Genomic DNA, 15,415 nt, shown 5'->3' with positions numbered 1-15,415 from the left:
GAAGGCCTTGTGTATATGCAAGGGGGAGCGTGGGGGCCTGTTAACGTTTACTTATGTGTGTGCGTGTGTGTGCCAGCGTGGGTACACGGGGTATGATGGCTTTGAGTGGGTACAGAGGCTTGTGAGTGAAGGACAGCGTGCGTGTGTGTGCGCATGTGCACGTAGGTAGGTTGGGTATTCCCGGGCTAGAGACCAAGTCTGGGGTCTGCAGGGAGAGGATACACCATGTGTATCCATGCCCCGGGTTCCTCTAGCTTTCTGTTCTGAGCAGTAGTTGTGAAAGAGCAGGCTGAGGGAGAGGGAGGGCATCTTGTTACCACCCCCTTCAGAGCCAGGAAGGAATGCTGGGCCTCATCCCAAGGACACCCCGTCCTCTGGGCCTAAGGGAGTGTCCTGAGGCCACGGCCCAAGCTCAGAGCCTTACGTCCCCTGCAGTATGAGGCCATCATGGACCGTGTCCAGAAGAGCAAGCTGCTGCTCCACAAGAAGGCCATGGAGGTGAGCGCAGGGGTCTTAGGCCTGGAGGGGTGGCCGGGGTCAGGGTGTGGATGCCAGGAGCCCTAGACTGGGCACCTGGGACAGGGATGCCTCAGGTCTCCATCCAGCAACAGGCACAGTGGCCTGTCGGGTTCTTGGTGTTGCACTTGCTCCCAGGGTGCCATGCAGATTGGCCCACGGCCTGACCTTGGGGGGCTCCTGACTGATGGGCAAGCAGCCAGTCCCGGACAGCGGTCTACAGGGTCATCCAGGCTGTCAGCTGGGGACTCCAGGGGCAGAGGGAGAGGGGACCCCTGAGCTGTGTCTCCTAGTTCACTGAGTAAGGAGAAAAATAGCTTCACCACGTGTGCAGAGGCTGGCATCGTGATGACGCATGGCATTTTAAGGGCCCTGCTGGCGGTTTGATGCGACCACACCTCTGAAGAGGCCGGGGCTGTGGGCAGGGCTACATTGTCCCCACTGGGAAGGGGCCTGGGAACAAGACTCCCTTCTCCATCTCCATTCTGGATCCCCAAATCCTTGTCCCTGGTGAGGAGGCCCCCAACCCATCCACAGCCCCCAACAGGGAGAAGGGAGGTTGGGCTCAGGAGCCTCACTTGGGGCCCCCAAGTCACGCCCCCCCACCGCCCCCCCCCCCCCCCCAGTCCAAGAAGACATATGAGCAGAAGTGCCGAGATGCAGATGACGCGGAGCAGGCCTTCGAGCGCATTAGCACCAACGGTCAACAGAAGCAGGTGGAGAAGGTGCGTGGAGCCCCTGAGGCCATGTGGTGTCAGGGCTGGGGCAGGGCGGGGAGGGAGGGAAGGGGTGCCACAGACACTCCAAGGCAAGGTCTGCATCTGGGATATCCTGGCTGCTCACCTCGCTCTGAACCTTCCTCCCTCTGTCTGTGAAATGGGTTTCCTAGAATCTCAGGGTCTAGATAGACAGTCAGCTTGATCCCCTTTGCCATCTCCAGGCTGCACCCAAGGACCCACTCCTCAGAGCAGGCCCACTGCAGCCCAGGCCCAGAGCTCACAGGGCAATGAGAGCAGATGCTAACCCTCACACAACCCTTTGGAGAAGGGCTCAGTAGGCCCATGTCACAGGAAACAGGCCCAGAGATGGTAAGTGACTTGTTCAAGGTCTGAGGGCCAGGCAGAAACAGAGAAAGGACCCAAACCCAGGTTGTCCAGAACCCAAGCTCTTGACTACTCTGGCCTCTTGGCCAGGGTGGGAGTGTCAGAGATGCCAGGGCTCAAGAAGACATTTTGCCCATTGCACAGACAGGAAAGCTGAGGCCCAGAGAGGGCAGGGGCCTGCAGGTGAGTTGGTGGCAGCAAGTCAGGGACAGAGCCCCAGCCTCAGCCAGTGGGTTCAGCAGTGGGCGTGGGGCCCCAGGGCCCGGCCCCTGGCCTACATTTCTCCCTCTAGGTCTCAACATCTAGTTTTCACATGTACCTGCATGAAGTGCAGGTTTCTGTTTTATTCCTTTTTTACTGGAACCAGGCTGTGGGCCCTTGCAGGGTGAGGCTGGAGTTAATGATGGAACTTGCCCACAGTTGGCTCCTGAGTGTCCCCCTGTGTGGCCAGAGAGGGGGTGACAGAGTCCCTTCAGGGTTGTCCAGGGAAACTCGGAGCCCAAGGGCTGGGCTGGGGGGTTCCCGGGGGCGGGGCTTCAATGCTGCTTTCCCTCTGTCTCTTCAGAGCCAGAACAAAGCCAAGCAGTGCAAGGACTCAGCCATGGAGGCAGGTATGTGGCTAGCCCACCTCCTCAGCCTAGCGGGTAGGGTGGCTTGGACATCCCTTCCCCCATAGCACACTGCCTTCACCCTGGGGACACAGTCACGCTCATCACTCTCATTTCCATACTTATGCAAGTAAAACGAAACCATTCGTTTTCTCACATTTGCCAAGACTGTTCTTGGTGCTTTGCATGTTTTAACTAACACTCACAACAATCCTGCAAGGTGGTCATTATTACTATCCCCTTTTTTTTAAGAGACGAGGAAACTGTGGCACAGAGAGGTTAATTAACTTGCCCAAGGTCACACAGCCAATAAGTGGTAGTAACTGTATTTGAACGCAAGCCATCTGGCTCCAGGGCCCAGGACTTTCACAGCCACAATCAAGGGAGACAGGCCCACTCATCGCACATACCTCTCTCTTACATACACTGAAACCCATCAGAGCCTTCTCTGGGCTTCTGTCTCCTCTATCCTTCTCCTGATGCCAGAAGACCCCAACACCCCTATCTCTGCTGACACAACTCCTAGGACAGAGAGCTTACCGTTGCTCCCTTTCCCTGGGAAGGCTCTCCCTCCTGCTAGCGCTGCCTTTCCCAGGACCCAGCTGCTCCCTTGGCTGGGGGCACAGAGGTCATGGTCCAAGCCTGCTGGCTTCCCAGCCCGATAGCTCCCAATGCTCCCCTTCACCCCTCCTCCAGGGCTGCCCTCTCTGAGCCTGTTTCCCATCTGGAAAGTGAGACGGTGGGACCTGGGGATGGTGAGAGGCCCAGATTCTGACTTTGGGTGTATGAGGCTCTGCTCCAGCCCCAGGCAGCTGGACCACAGGGGGAGCTGAGAGTCACCCTAAGGGCAGTACCACAGTGGGTGGCCCTTACGAGCGTTCAGATGTAGCACCAGCAGCCAGGGCAGGTCTCTCTAAGGAGGAGGAGGGCACTCTGGGCAGGGGCACTGCAGGAGCAAAGGGGTGGCCTGTGGGGGGGTGTCTAGGCCGCTGGCCTCCCCAAGGACTGCCTGTGCTTCCAGAGCGCGTGTATAGGCAGAACATCGAGCAGCTGGAGAAGGTGCGGGGCGAGTGGGAGCAGGAGCACCGGACCACCTGTGAGGTGAGACACTCCCGGCGTGGAGGCTGCTTCCCGAGCTACGAAATGGGAGGGACGCCCGTCCCCGCTCCCGCCGCTTCACGGGGGGAAAAGAGGCAGTGCTGCGGGAAAGGCATCATTCCTTCATTCATTCACTCATCCACTCACTCCACAGGCCCTGTGCTGGGTCCCTGCCCCCGGGGAGCTCACCGCCTGGCTTTGTGCTCTGGGTCCCCTTTTGCAGGCAGGCATCCTTCACCCTTTTTGGCTGAAGCCGAAACTGAGGCTCAGACAAAACCCATAGCTTCCCTGGGCTCTGCTGATGAGCAGGGCCTGGGAGACAGGCCTCAGGATTCGGGGTCCAGGGCTCCTCTTTAGACACTCCCCAGGGGTACACTCCCCCACGCCTGGAGGAAGGACGGGGCAGGAAGCCCACAGGCAGTTCAACTTCCCTCCCCAGAAGCCTCAGGAGCTGGCACAGAGGTGGGGGTGGGGATGCCCAGGAAGAGTCTTTCCTTTCGGCTTGGCTTCAGCAGAAGGGGTCTGGCTGGTCAGCCCCAGCTGAGCTGAGTGGGGCCTGGCCTGGCCCAGCCCTGCAGCAGCCCCCGCCGCCCCCGCTTCTCCCCCAGGCCTTTCAGCTGCAAGAGTTTGACCGGCTGACCATCCTCCGCAATGCTCTGTGGGTACACTGCAACCAGCTCTCTATGCAGTGCGTCAAGGATGATGAGGTAGGGGCTGAGGGCAGGGAGGGGTAGGGAGTGGGAGGGGGGCGTAAGGAAAGGTCAGCCTCCTAGCAACGGCGCACCCAGGCCCACCTGAGCCTGTCAGCAAATACCTAGTCCTCTGTGGTCCGAGCCCTGGCCTCAGGGGTCTCCGACCTCAGCGCTGAGCCGCTGCCCCAGGCCCCGAGTACAGGGAGCTCAGTACCACAAAGGGCCACAGCCTCTCTGCCTGCAGACTGGGCTTTGTGGTTACCCTGGCATCTGCCCTCTCTGCTCACCCCTGCTCCAAGGCCTTGGCTCTGCTATCAGAGCCACAGAACACATGCTCCCTCTGCTGGGATGGGGAACGGAGGTGGACACAGCACCTCAGAGGTTTGCAGAGAGGCTGGGGGACCCTCGGTTGCCCTGCTCCAGGCCTGGCACTTGCAGGAGCCAAGGTTCGGTCCCTCTTCTGTCTCTAGACATCTCCAGGGTGTCCTGGTTCCCCCTTACTGAGCTCTACATGCCTGGTGGGCTGGGTGGGTCCTCCTCAGCAGAGAGGGGCCGCCACCTCCCTTGCCAGGGGCCTTGCAGTCCTAGAGCCATAAGCTCCCTCTCTCATGGCAGCCCTGACTCCCTGATGCCCGCTGCTGTTACTTGCCTAATCCCTTCTGCCTATGGGGTGAGGAGTTTTAGGGGTTTTCTCCCCAAATGACTTGAGCCCACCTGGTGACCTCCTTGTAGCGGAGGAAGGAGCGTGGGCTCTGAATCCTCTCATACCGGATCCAAAGCCCAGCACACTGAATTCCTGCTTTGTGACCTTGGGCAAGTCACTCTCCTCTGAATTTCCTCATCTGTAAAATGAGGAAGCAGTGTCTACCTCAGAGAACAGGAGTGGGGTAAATCCCTTGCAAAGGAACTTGTGCACAGTAGGTGTTCCGGAAACAGGAGAAACTGTCAGCCAGGGCTCTAACCCCTCAGGCAGGCCTGGGGCAGTTACACCTCAAGGCCCCTGGTCAGAGTTCAGACCCGAAGTGGGGGCAGGCTTGACAATGTGGGCATGGAGGTGAGGCCTGGCCCCTCAGCCTCTGCTTTTTCCTGCCCCCAGCTCTACGAAGAGGTGCGAGTGACGCTAGAAGGCTGCAGTGTGGATGCCGACATAGACAGCTTCATCCAGGCCAAGAGCACGGGCACTGAGCCCCCAGGTGAGGCCCACGTACTGGCAGCACAGCCTCTGGGTCCAGGCCCGCCTTCCCTAGGCCTGGCCCAGGTTCTCTGAGCCTCAGCTGCCAGGACAGAACTGGGGTGGCTCACAGCTCCTTTCTGGGTGGAGAAGCCTTGGCCAGGCCCGTGGAAGGGGTCAGGGACAGTGCAGTCCCCTGGTTGGGTCCTTAGCCTGCCGCCTCATCCAAGATAGAGAATGAGCAGAGCTTAAGAACACTGACACTGGAGGGGGAGATGAGGATGGGGACAGAGGCAGGAAGCCTCCCCAGAGCACCTGCTCCAGCCTGCTTGGTGCCACTACATCTTGAGTCTAGACTATTCGATCTTGGTGCTACCCACAGTGAGTATCTCTAGGAAGGGAGCGGGCCCCGTCCTCAAGCACCAAGGTGGCCAGGGCAAGGATGGTAAGGTGGGGCCCCAGTCTGGGTCTCCGGATGGGGAGAGGATGGGGTGCCGAGTGGCACAGGTCCTGCCTGCCCTGCCCTTGCCACCCTGGGCCTCATGTGCTTGCTGCCTGCAGCTCCGGTGCCCTACCAGAACTACTATGATCGGGAGGTTGCCCCGTTGTCCAGCAGCCCTGGTGTTCAGCCGTCCTGTGGCATGATAAAGAGGTGAGCCGCCTGCTGGGTGCCAGCCGGACGGGATACAGAGGGTGGGGCCGGGGATGGGGAACGGGGGCTGCCAGGGAGGGAGGCCAGCCTCTCCTCCTGCAACTGGCTCTTCCACATGTATTTATTGGGCATCTATTATGTGCCTGGTGCCAGGGTTTAGGTGCTGGGCACTCTTCGGGGACAAGACAGGTTCAATCTAATCTCATGACACCCTCAGCCCGAGGGGACCTAGGCATTAAAGAATCACAGCCCCCTTATTCACTAGCGACCATGCTCAGAGCTCCAGGGAGACCCCAGGCTGGCTGACCCCTTGGGCTCTGCTGCTAGCCTGGTTGGAGCCTTGGACAGTCAGGCTGCAGTGGCAACCCTCTCCCACTGGCACGGGATCAGGGCATAGGAGAAGGCCCTACAGCCAGTACTCTTGGAGAATTCTCCAGGTTTTTCCAGGGCCCCTTCCCTGGCCTGGCTGTGGTAGGTGCCAGGGTCCTGGTGTCAGGCCCCAGCGTGTCACTTGCACAAGTCACACACCTCCTCTAAGCCCGGGGCCTATGCGTGTTGGGGGCAGACTCAGACCTAAGGACCCTCTTGGTTCAGGCCTTGGGTGACGATGGTGACAGCCCACTGGGAGCGCCATGGCCTGCTCAGGGAGCCCCCCTGCCCAGGAGCCAGTTCCCTGAGCTCCCCATCTGTGCACATCTAGGAGCATCCATGGGCTTCACATGGTGCCTGCGCCCCACCCCCACCCCCAGGCCTCTGTGACCTCCTCCCTCTCTCCAACCCACTGCAGAGAAGGCCCTGCCTTTGAGAGGCGGGTGGGGTGGAGGTGACGGGCTCCCGGTCCTCTGAGGACAGCTCATTTCTGAGGCCTCTGGAGCCGCCCTGCAGGAAGGCTCCTGGGAGGCAGAGGCTTGTGGGCACCATGGCATGCTCCTCTGGGAACCCTGAGAAAGTAAGAACCCCAGGAGGAGGGCATTCCTACGCTCGCTATCATTACAAAATCTTAGGGGACTCAGACCTCCCTGCACTCCCAGTGAGGACCCAGATCCCAACACAGGTGGTCACTTAAACAACGGGACAGAAGAGCTCACCTGGGGCAGTATCAAGAAAGGTCAGAAAGGGGTCTGATGAGGATGAAAGATAAAGAGGAAAAGAGGTCGCACAGGCAGAGGCCTGGCTGTTGCAGGGGACAGGCAGGGACCACCGTGTGGGGACCAGAAGCCAGGCAGGGCTGGGGAGGGGCAGGGGCCACTGGCCAGGAAGTGAGTGGACGGAGGAATGGAGTCAAAAGCGCAGACAGCCCTGGCACACACAGCCTCGACGAGCTGCTCCTCCAGCCCCAGCCCTGCTGGGTTAACCCTACCTGGCAGGGGCAGGAATGCCACAGGCACCAAGTCAGCAGGGCCCAAGGTAGCATCAGGCCTTCCCACGTGTGCCAAGTCCATGCATGCCTGTCCATGTGTTTCCATCCTGGGCCCTCAGCTCCACAAACCCTGCAAGGGGGCGGGGGTCCCGGATTCTCCCACCCTGGGAAAGGTCTCTGTGTCCCACCTGGCACTACAGGGCAGCCTCCTACGGGCCCAGCCCCTTACTGGGCACTCAAGACCCCTGGGCGGTCTGGCCTTGTCCCTATCTCAGTCTTATCTCCTATACACCCCAAACTGGTCCACTCCACTTCCCAAATTCCTCTGTCTGTACAATCTGCACCTTTGCACTCCTCTCCCATTCACCGGCAATGCCTTGCACTCCAGTCTCTACCTGATAAAGCTGAGTCTTTGCAGACTTGGCTTGACCCCAACAGGCCAGGAAGCCTTTCCTGATCAGGGGAAGTAGCATCAGCCTCTACTCGTTTAGCCCTCAGCACTGTCTGCTTCGGGGCACCCACATCTGGTTCCTTACTAGGTACCCCAGTGTCTGCCTCTGCCTCTTGATTCTTGCCTTTTTTTTCTCTCTTTTATTCAACAAACTTCCATGAGTCCAGCTCAGTCCAGGTCTGAGCCAGGCACGAGGGAAGGGGTGAATTAGCCCAGCACTGCCTCCTGGACCTCACTTTGTGTGGTCGGGGAGCAGCTGGGCTGCCCAGGCTGGTGAAGGTCCTAGCGAGGTGTGAGTGGGCCAAGCTCTAGGGGGCAGCTCCTTTGCCCATGGGGGAGGCTGGAGCAGGGGCCTGGTGGGTGTAGGGCCTGGGCCCTGGAGCACAGAGGTCTTAGAGCCCCCATTTAGGCCCTGCAGGGAGCAGGTACTGAGAAGACGTCTACAGGGTGAGGGACTGAGAGAGTGCGGCTGGGCAAGAGCCACTGGACCACTCTTTAGGGAGTCCTCATGGTGAGGGGCACCCCATAAATCACATCTGTGCCTGGAGGCTAGGGGCAACCCCAGCCCTGGAGCCCTGTGGGCTCCCTGCCTCATCTACTCCCCCCATCCCACCCCGACTCACCTGCTTTCCTCCCTGTCCCCAGGTTCTCTGGGCTGCTGCATGGAAGTCCCAAAACAACATCGTCAGCAGCTTCTGCAGGTAATTGGGGGTGACAACTGTCAACCTGGGGTGAAGGGGAGGATGCCTACTTGGCACAGATGGGCCTTCCAACAGCTGGGAGGTTGGGTGTTGGGAAGAGGCTGGGCCAAGTCTGGGGAAGCTCCATGTCTGGGGGGCCTCCAGGGACCACTGTTCTTTGTAAGGGGCGGGTGCCAGGCCTCACCCTGCTCTCAGCCTCCACAGAGACCCTGACTCCCACCTCTGATCGGAATGAGGGTGTCTATGCCGCCATCGCTGTGCAGGAGGCGCCAGGACCCCACACCCTGCCAGCCCAGGATTACAGGGCGCTCTATGACTACACAGCCCAGGTGAGGCCCCGCCCTCCCCTCCTTGGGAGGGCACCAGCACGCCCAAGGGTGTGCTCACACGTAGGCACATGCACTGAGTGGGCTGGGGTGGGTGCCCTTAGAACAGCACCTGGCCTTTGGGAGGGGCCCAGTGCGGACGTGCTGAGTGAAAGCTGATGAACGGCACGAGGGCCTTGGTCACAAGCACATGCGGTATACAGGCAGGTGTGCACGTGTGCAGCAGCTGGCAGAGCTGCAGCTATCTGAGGAAGTGGTCTGAGGATCAGGCTCTGCACCCACAGGTTGAGGGCCTTGTTCTCCGTGACCACGGGTGCCCAGAACAAGCCATGGTCGGAAGGAGGCCCTCAGCTGTGCCGGGGTTGATTTTCTGAAGCCCACAAGGGGAGGATGAGTAAAGGAGCCACAGGGCAGCTGTGCCCAGATCCCCAAAGAGTCTAATCTGCTCCCAGTTTGAGGTGAGGGAGTACAGAGCTGGACTCCAGATCCACTGGGACTGAGGCCAAGCATCTCCTCGGGGCTCGGCGGGCTGCACTGACTCCCGAAGCCTGGTCCCTGGACAGGGAGACAGCCCAGGAGAATGATGGTGTGCCTGTATGACAAGGGCTAGCAGAGGTGCGGGCGTGGCAAACACACCTGACTTGCTAGGTTGCAGCATCTGAGGCAGGGAGGGGAAGAAGGGAGCGGCAGGGAGGTGAAGCAGGGGAAGAAGCCCCAGGTTGTGTGGGAGGCCCACAATGACAAACCAGAGGGGACAAGAGGCTGAGCCCCACGAGGCACCCCACACCCTATGTCTCCAGGGCTGCCTTAGCCCAGAGTGGCCGTGTCTTACAGCCCCAGGAGGCCAGCATGTCTCAGCTGACAGCCCATCTGGGAGACAGGCTGGCATTTACTGCCTGGGGTTGGGGGAACGCCTGACCAGAGGCCCTCCCAGCAGGCCCACTTCAGCCTGATGCGTTTTCATTCTCTTGCCCAGAATTCCGACGAGCTGAACATCTCTGCGGGGGACATCCTGGAGGTCATCCAGGAAGGGGAGGATGGCTGGTGGACAGTGCAACGGAATGGGCAGCGTGGCTTTGTCCCTGGCTCCTACCTGGAGAAGCTTTAAGGAAGGGGCAGTAGCCCCCGCCTGGACCTGTCCTGTCCACGGGGCCAGCAGTGCCCTCACCACTGCCCTGGCCTCGCAGGGGCCTCAAGACAGAGCCTACCCTCAGGAAAGGTACCGGCTGCTCCCGAGCAGTCCTTCCCACAGGGAATAAAGGAGCGCTCTTTTTCCTCCTTGCACCCGTGTCCAAGTGCTCAATTCGGAGGAGGCAAAGGAGGGGAGAAGCCCAGGAGAGCAGAGCTCCCCACCTGCAGTGTTGTCACTAAGGCCCCAGCTCGGGTCTGTCCCTGGTCTGCTGGGGATGGGGAGGTACCCTAGCCCTGGGTCCCGGGGAACTGCCAGGGAGACATGTTCACAGCGGGCAATGGGAGAAGGCCGCAGCGGTCAGGGAGGATGGGGTAGGGGCAAGGAGACGCTTGGGACAGCTGGGATGGGGAGACCAGGCTTCCTGGGGCTAGAGCAGGGCAGCAGCAGACAGAACACAGGGAAGGCAAGAGCAGCAGGACAGGGTAGGTGTGTGAGCACAGGGAGGAGGGACACCTGGAACGTTCTGGGGATGAGCCAAGCTTAGTTCCAGGCAGGAAACAGGTGACAGGTCTGCCGAGGCGGAGGGGCTGTGGCATGGTCGCTTAGGCAGGCCTGGAGTCTATGCGGGCTGACCTGGGCACAGAGGTGGCCGAGCTCTTCTTCCGCTCTTGGTGCTCTCCGGCCTTTGTCTTTTTGGCCCCAGAAACGTAACTTCTGCTGCCCAAGGCCTGCCACGGCCCTGCTCCAGCCACGCCAAGGGCCTGGGGAGTGACTGCGGGGGGAGAGCCAGTGGGAACCGGCCGCTCCGCAGTCCTAGGCCTCCCCAGCGCTCGCCTGTGGGAGCCCCAACACTCTACCGGCACAGCAGGCCAGCAGCCCGCCCCGACTCAGGGCCAGACATGCCGGGGGCGGGGGGGGGCCTCCTCCACCGGGCACACCTTGAGTGAGCCTGTTACTATCCCCATAGACCACCTTCCCTGGGACTTCATCACTTCGCTTGCTCGTTCATTAACCTTTGTGGCCCACCCACTGTGAGCTCAAGAGGAGGAACACCTCAGACACTGGCTTTACTCAAGGGGCCCTTGACCTGGTGGAGGGGAACAGATAGACCAGAAAGCTGGCGGCAGTACAGGAAATGTCCTGATGTGCCAAGCAGTCCTGAGGCTTCTGGGAACAAGTGACCAAGATAAGCCAAGGGAAAGGGGAAGCTGTTCCAGGAAAGGAAAGAGGGGGTTCCTTTCTGCTCCTGCCTGCCTGTGATGACAGCCTCACAATGGGCAGGGACAGAGAAGGGAGCGAGGGGCATCACTGAATTCTCCAGGATTTAGAACTAGAAGAGACTCTGGGGGAATCTAATCTGACCTCCTGCACGACTGGGCACCAGGCACTCCTGTCAGCTTCAACATCTCTGTGACTGGGAGCTCATGGCACCCACGGAAGCCTGCCGTGGACCTGTGGCTTCCCACCGGTCCTGGCTCTGCCTGGCCAGCCATCCACCTGGCAGCCATATGGAGGAACATTCCACGTGCTCAGGCAAACATCAGATGCCACAGTAGCAAAAATGAGGGCTTTGACCAAGCTCTGCCCTAGGAAGATGACCAGGAGGGGCTGGTAAAGAGGGCTGTTCCTCTGTTTATTGCAGATGTCCATCTTTATGCCCTTATCTTCATCACTTAAGCAAAAAAGTGGGTTTGATTAAGCAAACATGACACCTGGTCAAGGAGGGGGATGGCCAGACTGTGGCCTCTGACCTCAGACTCAGGTGTGAGAACACCTCGAAAGTCTACAAAGCATGAAAGGGTTGTTTCCACCCAGTGTTATTCATGCTGGGGCCAGGCAGAGGTGAAAAGGTACAGGGCAGCTCCTGGGTGCAGGGTAGGGTCCTGGAAGCACGGCTCCAACTACCCTCTGCTAGATGCCACCCCACCACTGCTTCCACCAGAGGGTGTATGGCAGACGGGGTGGGAAAGGGCTTTGGGCCTCTGAAAAAAATCAGACTGAGGCTTAAATCCTTCCTGAAATGTAAATAAATTGTCTTTTTATAAAGCATATTGTACAAGTGAACTGACCAAATGACCATACCGGTCCCTGACACATCTGAGGTTTATAAATAGGGATGTTTGGAAAGAAAAATGTAAACTTGTGCTTGGTTTTATGCTCCCTGAAGGACAGAGAGAGAAGTCAGTGACTAAAGCCCTGCTTACACAAATGCTTGCCTGGGCGAGAAACGTTGCCCAGGACAGCCAGATATGAGAGCTGTCAGAAGTAATTCACTCAAGCAAGGTATTTTGATGACTTCTGTGTGACTGACACTGTATTTGAAAATAGGGGGGGATACTAAGATAAGGGGGTGCTGTCAAAGAGCTCACTCACCCCAGAAGTAGTACAGAGACACTATTGCCCCTCTGATACAAGGTAGACAGTGAGTAGGGCAAGAGTAGGACCGGGAGACCAGGTGCAGGCTGTCCAACACAGAGATGATGGTGGCTTCTCCAGGAAGTGGCAACTGGGCTGGAGAGCAATTCTGGAGGAACGAGGGAAATAGATCAACAGGACTTGGTAACTTACAGGATGTGAGCCAGGAATGGAAGGAGTGGAAAGGAAGGAGATGAGAAGCAATTTCCCTTCCCAGGTGGACTAGAAGGTGGAGGAGGGGTAGTAGCAGGGACGAAGTCTGAGCAAAGGCCCGGAAGAGGCAGGACAGCCAAGTAGACTGACCACTGGCATCAGGTCATATATGGGCAGCCAAGAGGAAAGAAAAGAGGAGAAAGTTAGGTTATCAGTGCTTTATTTATTCCTTGAAAATACCTTGTCATCTTGATTGAGCATTCCATTCAACTGCAAAGATTTTTTTAAAAACCTTTGGCCTAGATATTTATCATCATCTCTGACAGGTGCCGCAGTGTCTACAGTCCTGGAGGGTGATGGGTAACGAGTGTTAGATAACAGAGCCTGCACTCCGGTCATTTAGGCAGCCAGAGAATAGAACTGAAAGCAACTCTGGGGTCACAATTTATACCAGGAAAAAAGAAACCCACGAATGAATCTAAGTCAGATTCATTGCCTCTGCAGCCTTCTCCAATCTCTGTGCACCAGGTCACAATCTCAGCTGGACAGACAGCCTTCCCAGCAGAGGAGATGGTGACAGATAAAGAGGTTGTTGGTGTGTGTGTAATTGGGTGTATAAATAACTGCGGCCCACTTCTTGACAGAGGGCTGCTCAAAGCCAGAATGGAGCAGGAGGAAAAGCATGGCCTCTGAAGTCAGACTATCAGGGTCTGAATCCATGCTCATGCTTCCTTGTGTGGTCTTAGGCAAGGTACAACTTCTCTGGACCTCAGTATCATCATCAGTAAGATGGGTGCAATAAGCCCCTGTGTAAGTTGCTATCCTTGTAAAGTTCAAAATTAGATATAAGCGCTAATTAAAAGCATGAGATGATCATTTTTAATAAAAAAGTCCACCACCTCCAAATCTTGGCTATAATCAACAGTAGCTTTGCGCTTGGTACAGCATCCTCACTTAACGTGCCCTCTGGAGAGTGTGGGTTATGTTGGTAATTCCTTCCCAAAGGTGACAAGGAGGAAAGGAGAAGCAATGCACTATTTGACCGAACTGGACACATGCACCACTGGGGTCTAACACTTAACTCCAACCACCTTCCCACAGCTATTCTCAGGCCTGGCAACCTCAGCACAGGGGTAGCTGTTAGGCTCCGTCTGGCTGAACCAGAATATCTGCCTATTTCCCATCCTGGCATGTGAAGCAGCAGCACAAGCCCAGAACAAGGTCACCACCAGCAAGTGAGCACCCCATCCTCAGCACCCTCACAGGATTCTCAAGACCACAGGGATGTGGCTTTCAAACTGTGCTCTACAAAGCCCTAGCAGGGGCCAAAGGGAGGAGAAGCGGCGCTCCCACTCCATTTCAAGCTCTACTTGTAGAGTTTACCTATTGGACCAGCCGTGGTTCTCATCCCTGGCTGCTCAATGGAATCACCTAACAAGTTTTTTTTAAATGTTGATGCTTTGGTCACACCTTAGACGAACTGAATCCAATTCTCTGCCAGCTGAGCTTGAGCATAAATATTTCGAACACTGAGAACTTCTCTAGCTAATGGGTTCTTCAGCTGAAAAAAGAAAGTTTGAAAACCATCTTCTTATGGCACCATAGTGACATTTCAGACACTGAGTGTCCCACTATGGTGCTGGGGATACAAACATAAACAAGTCTCTTTTCTATCCTATTATAACTTCTGTATCTATTTTACTTTCAGTGGATAAACTCAAGAGACCAGGACCTGTGTATGAGTTAATTTCCCCCACGACTAGCCATGTACTCAGCACTGTCCAAAAAGGTATTCAGTAGGTAAACTCAGAAAATTTCTGCAAGGTACTGCACAGTACCCTCAGGAAATCTCAGGGACACTGCAATAAAGAACCACACAGAACATGCAAATTATTTTCAAGAACCGCAAGGATGCTGCATATAAGATCAAGTACCCAAAAAGTAGGGGCTCCTACGCACCAACAATAACCAATTAGCAAATGTATCAGCAACATTACCCCATTCACAGTAGCAATAGACATTGAGTTTCACAGAAAAGTTTCCCAAGTAAACTTAACTCTGTTCAAATCTATAAGAAAAACAAAAACAACCTGTCAGGACTTCCCTGGTGGCGCAGTGGTTGAGAGTCCGCCTGCCGATGCAGGGGACACGGGTTCATGCCCCAGTCCGGGAAGATCCCACATGCCGCGGAGTGGCTGGGCCCGTGAGCCATGGCCGCTGAGCCTGTGCTCCGCAACGGGAGAGGCCACAACAGTGAGAGGGCCGCATACCGCAAAAAAAGAAAAAAAAAAAAAAAAAACCTATCAAACTGGGCAGATGATAGAAACTGGAAATCCAGGAGATACAAATGGCTGAAACAGCTTTAAGAGTCCTAGCTAAGAGTCAAAGACATACATATTTTCATCTACTGGATGGGAAGAAAAGGTAAAGGCTGATAATATCCAAAGTGTCAAAAACAGATCAAGATGGTGGAGTAGGATGGGGGACTCGCCTCCCCCAGTGAACACATCACAAATACATCTACATGTGGAACAATGCTCACTGAAAACTAACTGGAGACTGGCAGAAAGACTCCTGTGCAACCAAGGCTGTAAGAAAGATGCACAAAGAATCAGGCAGGAAGGTAAGAGAAGTGATCAGGTTGGGACCTGTGCCCTTGGGAGGGGACTCAAACGAGCACGGAGATTACACGGGCAGAGATCCTTCCTGTGGAGTGAGCGGTTCCAGCCACATATTGGGTGCCCCAGGAAGATGAGATCCCTTGGTTGGCTGGAGGGCTGATGGCACTAACAGAAGGGCTGGGGGAAGCCTGGACTCGACTCATGAGGAACAAGCACAGACTTGCTTACTCTTGAAACAGGGCAGATTGAAACTACACAGGTCTCTGACCAGTTTCCCACCACTGCCCTGGCATGCACCCAGCCTGAGCCGAGCAACAGCTCTGGCCTCACTTGTTCCAAAAAGCAGCTCCACACTGGGGCAAGGGCTGTCTTGGCCAAGAGTAAAGCTCGTCTGTGAGGCACAAAGGTAGCCCAGA

General features: G+C 56.9%; 1 protein-coding gene across 3 annotated transcripts in view; it reads left to right on the top strand.

Annotated features, from left to right (window-relative positions):
* PSTPIP1 (proline-serine-threonine phosphatase interacting protein 1) overlaps positions 1-9,960 on the top strand; it is a 41,029-nt gene extending 31,069 nt beyond the window's left edge. For 2 of the 3 annotated variants that reach the window (XM_033852036.2, XM_033852038.2), the window contains exons 6-15: positions 436-498; positions 1,143-1,241; positions 2,185-2,230; positions 3,249-3,328; positions 3,934-4,032; positions 5,114-5,210; positions 5,750-5,840; positions 8,297-8,352; positions 8,548-8,681; positions 9,655-9,960. In XM_033852036.2, the coding sequence (XP_033707927.1) occupies positions 436-498; positions 1,143-1,241; positions 2,185-2,230; positions 3,249-3,328; positions 3,934-4,032; positions 5,114-5,210; positions 5,750-5,840; positions 8,297-8,352; positions 8,548-8,681; positions 9,655-9,786 (897 nt within the window). In that variant the 3' untranslated portion in view covers positions 9,787-9,960. The remainder of the gene's footprint in view (positions 1-435; positions 499-1,142; positions 1,242-2,184; positions 2,231-3,248; positions 3,329-3,933; positions 4,033-5,113; positions 5,211-5,749; positions 5,841-8,296; positions 8,353-8,547; positions 8,682-9,654) is intronic. The other variant, XM_033852037.2, reaches the window with a different exon arrangement.
* The last annotated feature ends 5,455 nt before the right edge of the window (positions 9,961-15,415 follow it).

The sequence above is a fragment of the Tursiops truncatus genome, chromosome 2 (genome assembly GCF_011762595.2).
Source record: "Tursiops truncatus isolate mTurTru1 chromosome 2, mTurTru1.mat.Y, whole genome shotgun sequence".
NCBI lineage: Eukaryota > Metazoa > Chordata > Mammalia > Artiodactyla > Delphinidae > Tursiops > Tursiops truncatus.
The sequence above is the reverse complement of the archived record's forward strand: the minus strand, read 5'-3'. Positions and strand labels throughout refer to the sequence as shown.